At 40.0% G+C, this 19,150-nt stretch overlaps 1 protein-coding gene across 1 annotated transcript in view; it reads left to right on the top strand.

Moving 5' to 3' along the window:
- TMEFF2 (transmembrane protein with EGF like and two follistatin like domains 2) overlaps nucleotides 1-19,150 on the top strand; it is a 169,588-nt gene that overhangs the window by 84,175 nt on the left and 66,263 nt on the right. Inside the window, exon 5 of the mRNA XM_005306818.5 lies at nucleotides 10,097-10,193. Coding sequence (XP_005306875.1) covers nucleotides 10,097-10,193 — 97 coding nt within the window. The remainder of the gene's footprint in view (nucleotides 1-10,096; nucleotides 10,194-19,150) is intronic.

Raw genomic sequence — 19,150 nt, 5'->3', positions numbered from 1 at the left:
GGAGTATCTCTAAATTTTATGGGGTTTTTGTCCTACATTACTTCCCATGTCTTTGTGGGTCTGCTGTGTTGTGCTTTCTTGTCTTCTGTAGGCAGTGGAATCCTTTTTTTAAATAATTGGGCAATAGAATAAATAATCCTGAACTATCTCAAAAGGTTTTAGCAACAGCAACTTAATTATGGAAAGATCCTTTTCACAGATACTGTCCCTTTTGTAGATCACTTTTGGTTTTGCCACAACATGTGGCTTGCAGTATGTTCTTTGAGCTCAGCATGAGGATTTAGCTTCTATTCCCTTCTTTTGGTTGATAAAATAAGTCAAAATGTTTTTTTTTAATTAACACTTTTGTGTCAGATAGTTCCTCTATACATGTGCGCAATTAGTAATGTCATCTGTTGCTGTATAATGCAATAGATTTGTATGTGTGATTCTCATATTATAAAGTGATGTGTGGAATAAACATTGAAGTGAGAGCCGGGAATCCTTAGTTTTAATCCTGATTCTGACCCTAGAACAAGTCACTCAGGAACAGGTTTTCAAAGGTGAACTCTAATCCAAATTCAGACTAGAAATAGGGTAAAAAATTTTAACAGTGGAGGTAATTAATCATTGTAACAATTTACCAAGGATTGTGAGCAATTTCCCATCACTGGCAATTTTTAAATCAGATTGGATATTTTTCTGAAAGATATGATCTAGTTCAAACATAGTTATTGGACCTGAAGCAGGAATTAACACAGGCTTGTATTATGTAGGTGATCACAATGGTCCCTTGTGGCCTTAAAATCTATTAATCTGATTTTGAGTGCCTCAATATTTGGATGTCCAACTTTACACACCAAAGGCCTCATTTTCAGAGATGTTGAGTACTCCTCTTCAATGGATGTTTAGAGGTGCTCCTCAGATCGGTTTGCTTATAATGACACTGAACTCCTTCGTAAAGCGCTTTGAGATCCACTGATGAGAAGTGCTGTAGGTAGTGGAGGTGTTATTAAGGGAGCTAGGTTTAGGCAGGAGCGGTGCCAGGGTTTTTGGCACCCTAGGCGTGGGTCCTTCTGCGCTCTCGGTCGTCGTCGGCAATTCTGCGGCGGGGGGGTCCTTCTGCGCTCCCGGTCTTCAGGGCACTTCGGCGGCGGGTCCCGGAGTGAGTGAAGGACCCGCTGCAGAATTGCCGCCGAAGACCCAGAGCACAGAAGGACCCCCTGCCGCTGAATTGCTGACAAGGGTGGCAAAATGCCGCCACCCCCCCCCCAAATCCTGGCGGTCGCCTAAATGGAAGTGCCGGCCCTGGGTTTAGGCACCCAAATTAGGAAATTGTGGCCCTGGTATCTGAAATTGGTTGCTACAAAAACAAACACCAAAACTAGAAAACATTTCTGGAAACTCAGATTTCTGCCTCAGATATTCCAATCTTTTTAAAATGAGGATTAAAATGCTTGCTTAAGTGCCTCACAGTGTTTTGTGGAGGGTGATCATTAATGTTGGAACACCTCTTGGAAGAAGAGTCATGCTATCTAAGTACCAACTAACATTCAAAATCAGATTAGCCTTCCACATATACATTTGAGTGTAACATCCCTTGTATATTGTGGTCACTCTAATTACAGGTGTGCTAGAGGTTGGGGTGAGCACAGAGAACCCTTTCCCTTCCAACACACCTGCGCAAGGGGTAGTCAGTCATAACTTGTCTACACTGAATGGACAATGTAAGGAAAGGCTGCCTTCCGTGCTAGTAGCTACGTAGGGATGATGTCTGAGTGAGGTGATGGCAAAGCCAAGACTCTGGTCCTCTTTAAGGTCTTGATCCAAAGTGCATTGATGATAAGGCTCCCAATGACTTCAGTGGGATTTGAATCAGGCTCTTAACATGCAGAAAGAGCTTCTCCTCACCACTTTGCGCTCTACATCCCTGGATTATTATTCCTCATGCAGGCATAATGGCTCCAGGCCCTGCTGCTCAGGAAATGCGCCTGCTCCCTTTTCCTAGTGCTCCATTGCTTCTGAATAGGCAGAATTTGGCCCATATTGCTCTTTTAATAGCAGGCCAGCAGCACTCACTGAAGACCTTTAGCAATTTTCAGAGCTGCAGTATCCAGAATGAATAATGGTTACTCTCCCCCATGGTGACCCCTCCCCCCACTTCATAGATTATGTTACGTTAGCTACTAGTATTCTCTTGCCAATAAATGCTTCTTTAAGTCACGACAAGGGTTTCTAACAAGAAAATAAGAGGAGTTAGGAAACACAAATAAAACTTGAAAACAGCTTGGGAGCCTTTATATGCACTGTAAACTGCTTTTATCATTCAAGTCTATCTGAGCCTTGCAGGTAGAATTTGGCACAGAGACTAGACAAGAAGAAAGACGAAGTCTAGGTTTGAGGATTTGACGTAAAACAGTGGACCTTCTTCCCATTCTTCAAAAGAGAACTGTGACATTCAATGGAGGTAGCTCATTCAAGTCTGGTATGCAAGTATTAATTATGTGGTAATTTATGCACGTTACCAAGATGTTAGTTTGTTCCTCAGACTTGTTGTTGTTCAAAGTTATTCTGCTTAGTTCAGTCCTCCGTAAAAAGCTGCCCTCAATTTTATCACACAAACACAAAGTTGAAAAGCAAAGCCATCTAAAATTTGGGAAGCTTTTAAAAATGCCTTTCAGGTTCTGTATATGAGTCAGTCTGACAGAAGAGTAGACATCATTATGGGTGCTGCATTTTCAATCCTACATATTGACTGGATTTATTGCTAGACATTTTCTTCGCCTGAGGACCTGGGTAATACTGCTGACATACCGAATTCTGCCAACCCTCTGGAGTAGTGTTGTGGCTAAGTAGGCTGTTATTGAGACTAGTGGCTGATTGGCTGGTGTCCAATAGCAGCAGGGTTAAGGAGCTTGGTCCAGCTTTGAAAAAGCCAGTCAGCCTGGGACGGTAGTTCGCCTGGATGCCTGGCTTAGCTGAAAGCCTGGGCATCTCAAAAGATTTGTTCCAGTCCCGAAAGAGACTTAGTTTAGCTTAGGAGCTTAGCTAAGGCAGAGCCCTGTTCCAGCCTTGAAAGACTATCATAGTCCCCTATCAGCAGGTGGTATGGGAATCCTTGTAACCTAAGTTACTGCAGTTGCTAATGGAACTAAATTTAAAGGAAGTATATTTTCAATGCTCCAAGTCTTTTTCTGCTGCTTGCTTCTTCACAGTAGCAGAGTCCACCTCCCATAGTTCATGCGGAACAGTTCAGTCAGAAAACTACATGACAAAGATGCTATCATCATGAGTAAAGGTGGTAGAATCAGTCCCAAAATATCTTTCAAGCTAGAGTATGCCACAAGAACACAGCCCATGGTAACATCCAGGAAGCATCACAAAATCATCCCCCGCTTCACCCTCCCCCCGCCCTGGCCTCAGGGTTCAGTAACTTGCTGTGGGTCTATACCAACAGCAAATTACTACAACCTCCATCTTCCCAGTGCCAACTCTGCTCTACTGGCTAGCACACCAGTGGGTGAAACCAAGGTTCCACCCACTCTCAGTCCATCTACCCACAACAGACAAAGAGCACCCACTTAGCCATGTGCATCCAGTCCTAAGGCCCAGGCAGCCTGTGCAGTAGCAAAAGGGGGGGCGGGGAGGGCTGTCTTTTGTGAGTGCATAGGCTGAAGGACAATAATGGGCACTGTCTTTTCCTTACTTTTCTATTTGTTTCTCTCTTTCTCCCTAATCTTACTTACTGTATGGCAATATTTAACATAATCGTTCCAATTCCATTTAAAGGAATTAGCCTTCCATGATTCAGAATTCCATAGCACAGGAGCAAATTGTTAAAAAAAATAGTTATGATTGTATTACCTAACCACCAAGTGATTTCAGTAATCACAAAAGGGTAATGAGGTTCCTAATCCAAGACAGACAAGGCAATTTCTCCTGGTTAGCTTGTATTAAATTAACTGCATTATTTGGGACTTAACAAGCTAAAATTAAGGTTATTAGAGACAGTAATCTAAATCAGATTTCATAACACAAGTCAAAACGTAACCATAATAATGCAAAGTACCTATATTCCATGTATCTTTTATACTATAATAATATTTCGTAATGTGTATTTGTTGTATTTATACAACATATTTTTAAAAAATTCTTGGGACAGCATTCTAATAATTTTCATTACCCTGAATAAGCCTCTGCAAACTGGAAGCACTCTTTGAAGGTTGTCTTACTGCTTTCAAAGTTATACCTATGGAATGTATCTTAACAGCTGCAGAGTTATCCGATTGGTGGGCGATCCTACTGCTTAATTGCTTTCTCTTTCATGTCACCCACCCTGCCTCTTCTCCTCTGACACTGACTGCCCTGTGCACCATCCATCAGAGGAGAACGTTTGCTCCCTTTGTCATTTAACCAATATGTGGCCCCTTGCGTCTCAAGTTAAAATTTTCTGCTGCCCACTCTAGGGTTAACAATTCCACTATGGATGCTGCTGTGAAGGGGTGGATGGAAGCAAGCTTCCAAGAGGTATAGATAAAAGCATATTTGATTACCTACCAATCTACCTGTTGGAAGAACACTTAACAAGATTCATCTATCAGTTCAAGCATCACTATTTAGTATCTTTTTAGTTAAATATCAGACCTGCCACAGCGTTAAACCCCTGATGAGCTATAATACAGTGGCAGTTGGATATTTAAAGTCAGAGTGTGATTTCCGATATGCGCAGGTGCCTGAAAGAAGTATTCACAGACTGAAAGAATTGAAAGTTTTTACATAAAATTGAGATTTCGAAAGAAGGTTGATGTTTCCACTGATGGTTGGGGTTTTTCCATTATTCTGGAAGCCAGACAGGCACAAAGTGAGACAAATATGCTGAAGATGTAGATGCTTACAAAGTGGTTTCCTTAGCAACAAAAACAATATGAAATCTTTCCAAATTTGGTTTCTCCCTTGTGTGAGGTTCAGGCAATCCAGATCCTGTTGATAACACAGCTATCTGATCTGAGTGCAGTGAGGCTGCCAAAAGAGGGCCAGATGCTTAAAATAGGGGCTGTTGTGGTTACCACAGTCCATTGACTGTCTAAATTATGTTTGATGCATCTCTAGCTAAGAATCCCTGTTGCTGAGGAAATTGAGGTTGTCTCTGAAGTGACTTTCAGATAGTGTTAAAGTCATGTTAGCATGTTTCCTGTGTGACAGTAACTTGCATTCTGGAAGTTGCTAATCATGCTAACACAAAAAGGAACTTGCTCCTTAGCAGTTCTGCATTGCATTAATAATAAGAGACTGGCTTTGGCTGTTAAAGCTCCCCTGAGACAAGTGCCCTACCTCATTGCTATCCCATGGTCCTCCGGAATTGTTCAACTGTATTAAACCTGTAAACTTGCTAATAAGGTAAGAACTATATGTGTTATGGCAAAGCAAAGTGCCCTTTTATTTTTAGCAGGAGCAATTCACTTTTAAGCGACAAGATCGCTTTTTTCCTTTGCAGCGGTAAACTTTTTTTTTTTTTTTATGTCTAATTCATTTTCCTCTGTAAAGATTTTTTTAGTTGAGCTACGAAGACAAGTGCAAACTAGCAAGTGCGCCAAGAAAAAAGCAGTCACCTTAGCAAATGAACAGCTACCAGTCCTGAAGCTAAATAGCAGAAGGAAATACAGAGAAAATAACTCTTTCTGAGATGTCTGTTTTTATCAAGGCCACTCATCTGCACAGCAGGAAAGAGAGAGTGAGAGAAAACTCATCTTAAATGTGAACCATAGACCCAGGCAAAAATTTTCAGCCAAAATTGGAAAAATGTAGATTCAGTGACACCAAAACATTTTGCAAATTTAACTAATTTTCACCAAATTGTTCATGTCACCACTTCCCCTGCAAAAAAAAAAAAAAAAAACACCCCAAATCAAAATGTTTAATTTTGACATTTTCAAAACAAAACATTCCAATTTTTTCATTTTGCAATTTCCTTACAAAAAATTTAAATATAAAAAATGCATAAAGTTTAAATGAAAAGTTTTGCTTTGGGTCATACAAACATTTAAAAAAAATTGTTTTTGATGCGGCTCAAAATGATGGTTTTTTTTTAAATTACCAGCCAGCTGCAAAATCCATTATTTGCATAGCTCTAATTAAGATCAGCCATCTCTGTAGACATTGAAAGCAGAAGAATGAGGAAAGGCTAAGTCATTGCCATTTAATCAGGAATGTGTAAGGTTGGGTGCTCGGAGTCTCAGTGGTGCCATTAGTAAATTGTCTCTGGAATGCCAAATACATGGCTTCTTTGATAAAAGAGCTACCTGTTCATTTCCAGCAGAAATTAAGAGCTGTGCAATACTTATATGAAGATGTTCCCCTCTAAAACATCTCCTTTTATTCAAAATATTAAACCTTTCAATTACATGAATTGTTTTAAAAATGACTTGCATAGCTATTAAATTGCTTGAGACAGTGTGAAAAGTCCCTGGCCAAATATGGAGGTAAAATAAGGGCACACCTTTTTAACTACAATGAAAGTGATTTTTGGAGCAAAGAATAGAAAAACGAAAGATGTTTTGCTGAAAATATAGATTCTCTCCCTCCAAAATTGGGACAAATGGCATGTTTACAAATGCTCAGTTATGAGATAGATGATACTTGGCTCTGATATAGTGCCTTCCACCTGGAAATCCCAGAATGCTTTACAAACTATACTGCAAGTATAGTTATCCCCATTTTACAGCTGGTGAATCTTTTGGGCAGGGAAATTGTAACTGGTCTGAGCGAGAGCTGGGAGTTGAGTGCATGAGCCACAAGACCACTGCCAAGATTGGCTGCCAAAAACTGCCCTTTCCAAGAAATAGATTACCATTAAAAATCAAACTTGGTTAGATCGGCTAAATTTCCCACAGCTTTTAAAGAAAACATCAAAACGCCATACTGGACCCTTCTTCCAACAGTGACAACTCATTGGAGCAGAAATCCAGAGCATGTTTGGTGGGCTTTCTTTTGTTGTTGTTGTTTTCAGCTTCCCTTGATTGCTTAAAACTGAAGTTTTGTGTGTGTAAAGATAAATAAACTGATGACAATTCTACAAGCTGGGAAAAAACCCCAATTGATGAAATGTTAACTTCCTTCTTTTATATCCCAAAAGTCGCTTTAGGTGAAAATTTCTATAATTTAGATTCAGGCAGTGATCTGATGAGAAATTCCTTTAGAGTAGCTCAGATCTAAAAAATATAAATGTTTACTTTGACTTTGTTAAGCCTACAGGAAAAACATCTGAGACTCTCTCTCTTAGGTACTTCTATGGTTACTATCATTGTAGTATCTGAGGGCTTCACAGCCTTTAATATATTTATCTTAACAACACCACAGCAAGGTAAAGAAATATGCTATTTCCCCATTTTAGAAGATGCAGCACTGAAGCAAAGACAAGTAATAGGCCTAAATTAGCAAGTAATTTTTGGTGCCTCTATTTTTGGATTCTCAACTTGAGACACTTTGGGCTTGAATTCACTATGGGGATAAGTCGACCTAAGTTACGCTACTCCAACTATGTAAATAACATAGCCGGAGTCGACGTAACTTAGGTCGACTTACCCAAGTGTCTTCACTGCACTGTGTCGATGGGAGATGCTCTCCGGTCGACTTCCTTTACTCTTCTCAGAGAGTTGGAGTACCGGGGTTGACTAGAGAGTGCTCTGCCATCGATTTAGTGGGTCTTCACTAGATCTCCCTGTAGTGAAGACCAGCCCTTTAAAGAGCTTGATTTTTCTTCCAAGCCCTTTCTAAAAATCAGATTTTTAAGGTGTCTCAAGTTGGGCACCGAAAAATCACTAGCCCCTTTGGAAATTTAAGCTTGAATGGCGAGGTCACAAAGGGAGTTTGTGGCAGAGCAGAAAGTCTCCAAAATCCTGGCTAGCACCTAGGTCTAGCTCCCTAACTACCCTTCCTCTTTTGGGGGGTTAGAACACCTATCTCATAAAAACTGCTTTGCAGTAATTTGGGATCCTTTATCGTTTTGTGCTGCACCACTTTAGGGGGAAAAACAAACCAATTTGGTGCCTGTCCATACAAACTTAAAATGTTTGTAATTCTAGTACTATAGTACCATTCCCGCAACTTTCAGAATGTGATGAGTAGGGCTGGGCACAAAATGGTTTTCCTGTCCCATGAAAACTTTTGAGATTCTGGAAAAATGTTCTCATCCTGAACTGGGATAAAAAAGTCAAAATTGTTAAAAATTTCACAAACCAAATGTCTGATGGGGGGGGAGGGACAAGAGGGAGAACTGGTACCAGTCAATCAAATTACTGTATTTCATTTCAGTCATTTCTAAACATTTTGTTTCAGTTGAGCATTTTTTTTAAATACCTTTCCTTTACAAACAGGATCTTTTGGCAATTTAGAAACTTTTCTTTTCAAAAAAATTTTTGTCAAGACATTTGTTGAAACCAACTTTCCCTGGAAAAGTTTTGGTTTTGACAAATCAGTATTTTTGATGGCGGCAAGTCAAGGGGAGGTGGAAGTTTTGCTGGAAAATTCCTGACCAGCTCTAGTGATTAGTCCTGTCAACTTCCATGGGTCTACTTACATGCTTAAAGCTATCCAGGGGCTTCTGTGCTTCTCTGGATTGGAGCCTAAATCTCTATCCTGCAGTAAATCTGCACCACTGTTCTAAATTTAAATGAACAAATAGTAAAAGGAAGACATTAAAAGTAGGTAGCAAAGAATTTCTATGCAGATATTGACAATCAAAGTTGTTATTTTAAGTCTGGTGTGAGCTAATTATTCTGTTACTATAAGAGTTATATCTATGGCCTGGTCCACACTAACCCCCCACTTCGAACTAAGGTACGCAAATTCAGCTACGTTAATAATGTAGCTGAATTCGAAGTACCTTAGTTCGAACTTACCGCGGGTCCAGACGCGACAGGCAGGCTCCCCAGTCGATGCCACGTACTCCTCTCGCCGAGCTGGAGTACTGGCGTCAACGGCGAGCACGTCTGGGATCGATCCGGGATCAATTTATCGTGTCTAGACAAGACGCGATAAATCGATCCCAGAAGATCAATTGCTTACTGCCGAACCCGGAGGTAAGTGTAGACCTACCCTTTATGTATTGTGTCTTACTACAAAGCACCTATCCACAGCTCTCAGTACTTATACTGTTTTATAAAAAAAAAATATAGCATTCTGTTGGATCATTTCACAAGAATTCTCCCTAAAACTATCCATCAGTCCACTTGTACCCCTCTCAACTTACCCATTCATATTCTTCCCTTAGTTCCTTCAGGTAATTTATGGGACATTAAGGGCCGAATTCAAAGCCCAATGTAACATTTTCAAATTGAATTTCAATGGCACTTAGACTCCTATGTCACCTATGTACTCACTTTTGGAAATTTTACCTTATATCCCTGTGTCCAATTCGGTGCTGAAGGGGGCCCATGAGAAAATTCTGCCAGCAAAATGAAAGAAGGGGTGGATTGATTTCTCTGTCCCTGGTGGCATTCTTCCCCCAATCTGAACAGTGCTAAATCATCCCTACCAGAGATGACTAGTTCTCAGGGCTCATAACAATACTTCTGAAGAGACAAATCTTTTGCCTTTGGAATAGACCAGATAGCACCATGAGACAGATATTTTCCAAACATATCTTGGGGAAGCATACTCCCTGGGTTCCTCACAAGATCTTCACCTGCACAGACTGCAAAGGACACAAGTAAATCACTATGCTATACTATCAATCGACTCCAAATATTTTTCCAGGAATAAAGCAGTGGAGCGTAATATGAGTTTGCCAGCTCAGTGTTGCTGCCTCCTTCCTTATTATGATGTTGAGAAAAAATTATTGTTGAAATGGGAAAGAACATACATTGATTTCCCCAGGTCCTCTCCTCTTCTCTCAGCAAGCGCATGTATTTCTGGTTTGTGGTGTTTATCCCAGGTAAGGGGGAAAATGTTTGTGGTAGTCTCTTGTTTGAAATATGGGTGTCACCCAAGCACCACCATCTTGACCACTGTGTTAAATTATCAAAGGTTAATATATAAATTTAGCTTTCCTATAGATGAGAATCACTTTGCTGTTGTTTTGTGTTTACTAATGGACATTCTTCTGCTTTGTATCAAACAGTCAATGAAGGCTCAGGAGAAACCAATCAAAAAGAGACGTCCACTTGTGACATTTGCCAGTTTGGGGCAGAGTGTGATGAAGATGCAGAGGATGTTTGGTATAGTAATTTTACACATTTCTTCTGTAATTAATGTCCTATTATTTAAAGGTGTCATTGCTCAGAAACCCACCATGTGAGAGGATATTAAACAATAATGTACACCCTTTCCCTTGTCCTCCACCCAAAGTCCATTCATCGTACACATAGATAGAGACATTGCAAATCATGTTCTGTTGGATTGAGAGCACTTATTTGGAAGGGCAAACATGATACAGCTGGAAGACTGTCTCTAAACTGCAAGTGTAAAACAAACAGAAAGGAACAGATTAAGAAAACAATAGGGAGGGAGTAATACCAAAGAAGGTTATTAGACATGGTGTTAGTCAGCTGACCCCATCCAAACACTGTGTTCTATGCACTACCAGTCAGGCATGAAATTATGAACATTGCTTCTCTTCAGTAAGGAAGGTTATGGATGTAGTAAGCTAGGAGAAAGCACATGATCAATTTGTGCTCATTTTGATCTGGTCCTGCCAAGCTTTCAAAGGCCTATGATTTTATTCTCAAAAAAAAAAAAAAAAAAAACCCTGGCTCTGAATCCAGTTAGCAAGAGAAATTGTGCCACTGAAAAATAGAAGCAAGATTCTTCATGATTATATGTCTGTAATAGTGGAATGAGACTGATTTAGAAAAAATTGCTTAATTTTGATTTCGTCTAAGAGTATTACACAAATCTTCTGTTTCCCAGTAGAATCTTCACACAATTATTCAGAAGTGCTTTGGTCATGCCTGTGTCAAAATAAAACCTTGTTAAAATTAATATATCAGAAGTCACAGTCCAGTGGTTATAGTTTCATATTTAGGTGAGCTTTTAAGTTGGAAGAGAAGGGAAGAATAGGGAAGTATAACTGGGTACATGATAATGTTATTAACCATGATAAGCTCTATATAATGCCAACATTTTTTTGTTTGTTTGAGGGAACATAACAGATAAAATAGCCTAATTCCCTTCCTTTGAAACATCTATGAAGAGCAACATAACTGTAGGAACTGAAGTGCACGGTCTTTATCGACAGGCAGTCTTTCTTCAGGGGAATACACTTTGGGGTGCAGGAGGCAGGGAAGGATACTTAGAAGGATGTTACTAGTTAATTTGTTAAGAGGTAGTAAACCAGATTTCAAAGCAGAAGTAAAAAGACCATGCTAAGGCTGTTAAAGAGTCGTTTTGAAGTCAACAGTTCATGTGCTACAACAGAGCTCTGTTTTCCCATTCCTGCCCCCTGATTTATTTTGGATAAATAAGAAATAAGTCTTCTTTGTGTAAGCCATTTTTATTATTATATTTCTGAAATGGAAGCAGGCTATGTATTGCGAGCCTAGATTTCTTTCAAATATACTGGGATTGAATTTCAGAATTTGACATGAACCAAAGTCAATCACATTCCTTCATATCCATACACACAGATTTAGTGTGTGAAAAATAAATGCTCCAGATTAGGTGAATAACACACATCCGTTTATTCTTTGATATTTTTATGTTTATCAAGTTTCAGAAACAAAATTTCTTTGATTATCTTACTTGACTGATTAGCTTTGTGGAGTCCAAATTAGGTCAATGGTTACTAGCAAGCATTGGGAACTGTTGTTATGAGGAAATTAGCCTAGAACTTTCAGTTTGTCCTATCAATCAGAAATTGTTCCGAAACCCTGGGGTTGGTGCTTGATTGACTCCAAGTAAGAGGAAAGCAGGCTGGTAGTAGAAACTGATCATAGAGAGCCGTGGATATGAAGCTGGCTGCTTGCCTAACACTTCTAGGGTGTCAGAGTAGATCAGAGAAGAGAGCACAGGTGTGATAGCAGATGTGGCTGGGATGCTAATGATTTAAAGGGACAATTAACATTATTCTCCATTACTACAGTCTGCTTTTTTTAAGTCCCTTGTTTCTGTTTTAGCTCTGTTTTGTCAGTCATTGTCAAATGCCACTCAGCTCAACAGAGCTATGTGTTGTCACTATTTTTAAAAAATTGTTTGACTTGTAAGACATTTGATCTATTAATGGCTCAACTACTGGGATTCTGTTAGGAGGCATGTTGCCCTGTAACAGATTATTTAAACTGATAGAATGGGTGTGGCCATTTTCTGGACAATTTGGAGAAATTTGTAATAAACAGATAGCTTTCTGCACGCATATTAGTCCATTTTACATTCTACCGTTGTAAGTGTGTGTGAGATCTGGCATTCCATTAGTGAACATCTTTACTGTGTTAAGAACAAAGACTATTCAGCTTGAAGTCTTTAATGTCTTGCTTCTTTTAATCTGTGAAATCTTCTTGTCACTAAGAGGATCGTGTATTGCTGGCACTGTTCCCACTTTTAATGCACTTTGCACCAGTGGGCTTCATGAATATTTAAAGTAGGGCAGTGGCTGTGCTCTTTAGCACTAGATTGCAATCTATTGGTAAATCCGACATGTCGTGTTGCTTACTTTGGGTTTGTATTTCTGAGCTTGCTAAGGAGTAATTGACTTTGCAAGACAGGGCTACTCAGTGTAACGCCTGAGAGAGATACAAAAGAAAATGGAGAATGAAACATAAGGTTCTGAACAGAGTAAAGTATTTTTGAGATTGTCCAAAAAGCATTTGACGACACTATTAAACTCTCAGCCAGTGTATAAATAGTACATATCAAATTGAGTGCCCTTTGATATGGTAAAGTGGCTTAGTGTCAGTGTACAACCATGTCAAAGACCCAGATCCAAGTCTTAATCTCTTGCTTTACAGACCATTGAGGGAGTAGGCATTCTTCCTACACTATGCTAGTCATGGTATGGAAAGATACCAAACAAGGTCTTAGATGTGTCCATTTAAGTGGAGTGATGTAACTAATAGAAATAAACCTTATAAATCTGCAGAATTTCCATAGCAGAAGAGATGGGGAAAGAACTGGAGTATTTTCTTAAATCAGGATTAAAAGCTAAAAACCTCTGATTTGTAAAGTGAATCAAAGTCAAAATGATGTATCAGGGTTAAGTAATATCCTTTTCTTTTGCATTTCAATATCAAAGTGTAGTGGGCTTGAGCCCTGCAAAGTGCATAGATTGTGCAGAATAAGACATGGTTAAAAGATTTGCACAGATGTATAAAGTATACAACAGAAAATAAACTCCTCTCCCCCAAAACATACACACTCCTTCCTAAAGGTATTAAGCAAAGAACTCTTTATCTCATATTTCATTTCTAATCACTAATATATTTTGTGTAAATTCTACTAAAGGGGAAATGAACAAACCAGCTAGCAAAAGACATGTATCAATATGTTTAAACTGCATTCTCATGCAAATAAACTGCATTATAGATGATAGATATTTGTACAAATATGATGCAGCTGTCAATAGCAACTACTCCTAAAATCAATAGCGCTCAAAAAATCAATATTTATCTTTATTATAGTAAAGAAGGAAAACGTAAAGGAAACTAATATCTGATTTTGTCGGCTTCCCAATCCACACAGCAATTAGGTCAGTCAGCATTGGGTCCCTTCCCTCTTCAATCAGTTGCTCTCAACCAGAGCATTTAAAAAAAAGATGTACTACCAATTTTCGTAGAAGGTACTAAAAGGTAGTTTGAAAGCCCACATACATTACAGGGGTATTGGCTGCTTCATGTTCAGCAGTGTGTGTAATAACTATGTGTGACCTACTTGTACTGGATTCAGAAGCAACCAGCTACTTTCGTATCTGCAGTACCCTGTGCATTTTATAGTACTGTGAGGTTATAATGCTTCATGTTGCTTTTTCTTGCTCCTCAGAGAGAAATTAGGTATTCGTTCACTGTCAGATATACTTGCAAAATGGTATTAAGTAAGGGAGAGTTAGCGCAATGTAGAAACTTCACTTCTGCAAAAGTTTGTGGTGGTCCACAAAAGGTATGTCTACACTGCAATCTCAGGGGGGATATAGTGTAGATATACTCCCGGTAGCTTTAATCTAGCTAGCATGGCTAAAAATAGCAATTAGGATGCAGCAGCATGGTCTTCAGCATGCACTGTACAAGTCTGTCCAGAATCCTGGGTATGTAACTTTTTGAATACTGGGAACTTGATGCCACATCTGGCAAAATTGTTTTGTTTTACATTTTATACTGGTTTAGTGCAGACCCATTATTTGCTTCTCAATTCCACTAAAATTCTCACAACCATGTAGGTGACTTTGGATCCTAAGTCTCATTGCTCCTAAGTGCTTAGGTCTCTTTTGAAAATGGGACTTAAGCTTTTAGACTTTTGAGAATTTTGCCCTTCCTATCTATTAAGTTGGTATGATCCTTTAGAGGAACGTATTTTTCCTTTTAGAAGATTGTGTTTGTTTGCACAAACTTCTGCCCTTGCAGAGTCAAAGGATTTATTTTCCTAATAACATTCTTTTAAAAAAATATAATAATGAACCTGGTTTTAACAGAAGCCAAGACTGTCTGAAATTACTTATACTTCATGTTGTTTTATTGTCAATATACTTTAGAATGTCCTGGTAAATAATTTAGTCTACCCCCAAAGAAACTGACAATACTTTCTCTATCGGGGAAGTCTCTTATGTAGACAATATTTCGTGATTTTCAATGTTCCTGAATAAATCATAAACCACATTTTGTTCTGTCTGTATCATTCACTACAGTCTGTTATGGGACCCGGTATTTGATACATAAATCTCTTGTCCAAACTGTAGATTCTGTAACATTTGGTTCAGTGGCAAAAAATGGCATACAATTATAGCAAGAGCTCAATATGTGTTCTTGTATATAACCCAAAACAATAACATTAGATAGTAAAGCTAAAGGATTTGTTGTGCATACTTGATTTTTCAGATGTTAGTGCCATCTCTGCTCTCAACCTCCTGGATTGAAATTCTGGTCCCACTGAAGTCAATGGGGGAGTTTTGCCATTATCTTTATTGAGGCTAGAATTCCACCACACCACTGGAAATATGGCGTAACTTCATTAAAGTCAGGGTTACACTAGTGTTAATGAGAGCAGAATTTGGCAGAGTGTAAATCCAGAGTAACTTCACTGACTGCAGTGGAATTATTTTGTGATGGTGAAATTGAGACTAGAATTTGGCTCACTGACTGCTTGGATTATTTCCAGGTAAATACCAATTTCTGAATAGCTAAAACTTGCTTATAAGCATTCAGAGGTTTTTTTGTTGTTGTTGTTGTTTCGTTTCTTGTCACGATACTCCCCTGCCCGATTCACAGTGGCTAAAATCTCCCATTGCTTTCAAATGGGGACTCAAACCCAACTGCTGCAGCCAAGATGGCTGCCCCCTATTTGGCATATGTGAGCTAAACAGGAGACAGTAAAGGAACAGAAAAATGTGTGTTTGTAGAAGATGGCAGAGAAGGAGAGTGTCGGGGGGATACTAAGTTAATGTCGAGGAGGAGAAAAAAAATGTGAGATTCAATAGACTCTAAGGAGGAAAAAAGAAAATATGGGTGGCAGATGAATGTAGGGGACAAGTGGGGAACAGGAGACAGAGAGAACAGGGAGGGAGAATGTGAGGAGACAGGAGTCTGGGAGAGGCGGCAAGAGGGGAGGGATATTCCGAGGGACAAAAAGACAGCTCCTCCACCCCCCGGGGAGAAAGATACATGGAGTCCCCTTCCCCCGTAGCCAGCAAGGAGGCCTTTTGTTTTCATGTGTGCACTTTGTGTGTATTGAAGGTTGATATTTCCCATCCAAAGTGTGCTGGCTGAGAGAGACATTAATGATACAAGAGACAGCTGGATAGTGTCTAAGGGAGCAGTTCTACTGGCATTTAGATCTTGGTATTGGACTGCATCAAAATGGCAGCTGAGCTACGCTCATTATAATGGTGTGCAAATGTGGTCAGGCATTGTGCAAGGAAATCGGCATGCTTCTCTGTGCCCTGATTCAGTTTCCATGCACAGATGAATAGGTAGTCTACGGAACAACAAGAACCCATTTCCGTTCTCCTGTTAAACTGGGCACACGGTGCACATTTTCTTACTCCTCTATTAAGGATCTGTATCAAACAATGACTGAGCTTTTTGATCCTAAGTAGCAAAATATCTACCAAATGGTTTACTGCAAACCTTTACTAACATTTGTTTAAAAATTGTTTTGGCAGTCTGTTTTGTACTCTGAATGTACCATAGGGCATTGAAAAGACCAGGCCCAACATCTGCCTTTTTGTGCAACATAAACAAAAGGATCCGTTTTGGCTTTGTAAGGGCAGAGCTCTATGCTGATTGTACAAAGCTGAAGCCACCACTTTGTTATGTAACTCTGTGTCTAGGAGAAACTTGCCTCACAAGATTGTGAAAGTGCACAGACAGGATAATAGGAGAACGCACATCAAATATTAATGAGCATTGACACATAATCTTCTGTGTACATCAGGGCATTACAGCACGAAAGAACAAGCATAGGGACCTTGGACAGTATTGCATTTTTGCACCTATTTTCCCTGTCGAATTTTTTATTTTTTAAAAAAGCTCTCCCCACCTCACATGCCCTGCATTTAGCCAGAGTCATGGCCCTAGCAGTAAACTGACTGGTGCCTTGATGACGGCCTATTTAGTTGCAATAAAAAGCCGATTGGCCTAATGTGCAATCAAGAAAGAAGTGACATTTATTGCTTCAGTTTTATGATGCTGTGAACTGAGCAGGATTTGGAGCATTATAGTGCCTTCAGGGGGCAGGAGATCACAAGCAATGAATCATATTTATACCTTTTCCAATTTCCTACTAGCATTTTAGCAATAAATAGATTGTGTTATTGAGTTTTATGTAAGTATGTTTAAGAAAGTAGGAATGCAACTTTGTCGTTCAGAAATACATGGGTTAGCTAAATAGAGCAGCCGAGAATAAATGTGGGTAAAAAGCTGGGGAAGCACTGTCCCGTTTTCTGTCAAACATCCCAATAGCATGCTCCATCTCCCCCATCCTGCTTTATGTTAAACTATTAACTTAAAATTACACCCTTGGTGGAAGGTTGCAAGTTCGTTCACACCTCCATGAGGGAGCAGGAAGGCCACAGTTTCTTTCACAAAACTCAGCCATTTTTTTAAAAAGGACATTAAATATAAGCATGACAAGAAATAACATGGACAACAGAATATGGTTGATGTCTACTGTTTGCAAACCACTGCTGGTGTGGAGTAACATGTTTCCCATGTGGTACTGGACAGAAGCACAGCTATTCTCCTCCCTTGCCTTCCTCCTAAATGTTAGACAATCCTGTTTCCTTCCTGGGTAAAGACTTCCTCATAGAGCAAGTGTGTTCCTATGAATGTCAAACCATAACTAAAAGCCCATATGCAGTATTTTTGTTCCTGGTTAGATTGTATCTACCACAGACTTCACCAGTCTCTTCTTACTCGGCCATGCATCCTCTTTTAATGCTTCTGGATAGTAACTAATTGAAACTGAACACATCCTCACCAGAATCAAGAAAGTGGGTGCTATTCAAGCAGAATCACAGTGGTTACCCTGTCACCCGCACATCATCTCCAACAAACAATGCCTTACATGCACAGTAACAATGAATTCCTTTTGCCTACTCGGCTCAGCTACATTTGTACTTTAACTTGATCCATTCTTTGGTCCTGAAGAAGTGTGGTTTCCTTATCATCTGTTAAGCTTGGCCTGATGAACTTCTCCATGAGACTGTAAATCTCATTCATTCATCAATCTTTTCTACCCCCTTATTGCTGTCTTTCTGGATCCAACCAAGTCTCCTGATGCCAACCAGCCAACGCCTGCTTGTTGCGTGACAATAAAGAGAAAAGAGACAGCATGTTTCATTCACTGCCCATTGCTGAATAATAATACTGAGCTTTGTTTAGGGCTTTTCACCCATAGATCTTAAAGCACTTTACAAAAGAGGGTATCATTATCCCCATCTTACAGAGGTGAAGAGACTTGCTCAAGGTCACACAACAGGTCAGTGACAGACGTTAGACCCCAGGTCTCCTGACTCCCAGTCTGAGGGCCTATTGACTGCACCAAGGTCTGACTTTTAGCAACATCCTTCCTAGATCTCTTCCAGACAGCAGTCCCATGCTGACCGCTATAGAGGGTGAAATGTAATTACTGCAGATACAGAAATACTACAGGGTATGTGCAAGGCCTCAAGGAATGTAAAGATAATCCTGTGAAAATTTCATTAAACAGCTAGACTGGATTTTAGACTGATCCTGAGTCAGATCAGGAACACTCCATTTTACCTCCCCCTACATAGCAGGGGTTGGGGGTCAGCCACCTTTTAGCCACCTTCCCTCACTTCCTTGGATCCCACAGATGGCTCTCCTCAGAGTCGGGATTTGCTCAGGGAATGAGGGGTGGGAACTCGGGTTGGAAATTGGAAGCAGATGGCCTGGAGTTGATTGGGGTGGGGCACGTCATTCCCCTTGCACCTCACTCCCCACTGCACTCCGGGGAGATTACCAGGAAAAAGCAAGAAACAAGGTGGGTGAGGTAATATCTTATCATTTAAGCTTACACAGAGCTCTTCTTCAGGTCTCTGCAAAGCTCAAAAGCTTGTCTCTCTCACCAACATCCAATATCCAATAAAAGATATTACCTTACCACCTTGTCTCTCTAATATCCTGGGACCAACACAGCTACAACAACACTGCATAGGAAAAAGAAATAGAGCAGAGCTGTTCTGCAGTAGTCCTGAATCCCCCTTCGAGGGGTGTGCCCAGGGCAGCCAGAAAGGGAGGGCAGACTGGGACCCAGAGCCAGTGCACATGGCATCTTGCAGATACCCTTGGAGGAAGACATTTAGAGGACATGCCCCACTGATTAATTTATGGGGCACTCCCATACTTATGGAACAACTGGGGATGAATGCTACAAAAAGATTCTTGCAGAGATTTCCTTCCACTTAACCCCTTCCCACAGGTTTTATGGGAGGGGGCAAACTGGCCTCCCTGCAGATCTTTCAGACCTCAATTCCCATGGAGGGCCCTAATGCTCTTCTCCTAGATGGAAAGGC

This window comes from Chrysemys picta, chromosome 11 (assembly GCF_011386835.1).
Source record: "Chrysemys picta bellii isolate R12L10 chromosome 11, ASM1138683v2, whole genome shotgun sequence".
Classification (NCBI taxonomy): domain Eukaryota; kingdom Metazoa; phylum Chordata; order Testudines; family Emydidae; genus Chrysemys; species Chrysemys picta.
The sequence above is the reverse complement of the archived record's forward strand: the minus strand, read 5'-3'. Positions and strand labels throughout refer to the sequence as shown.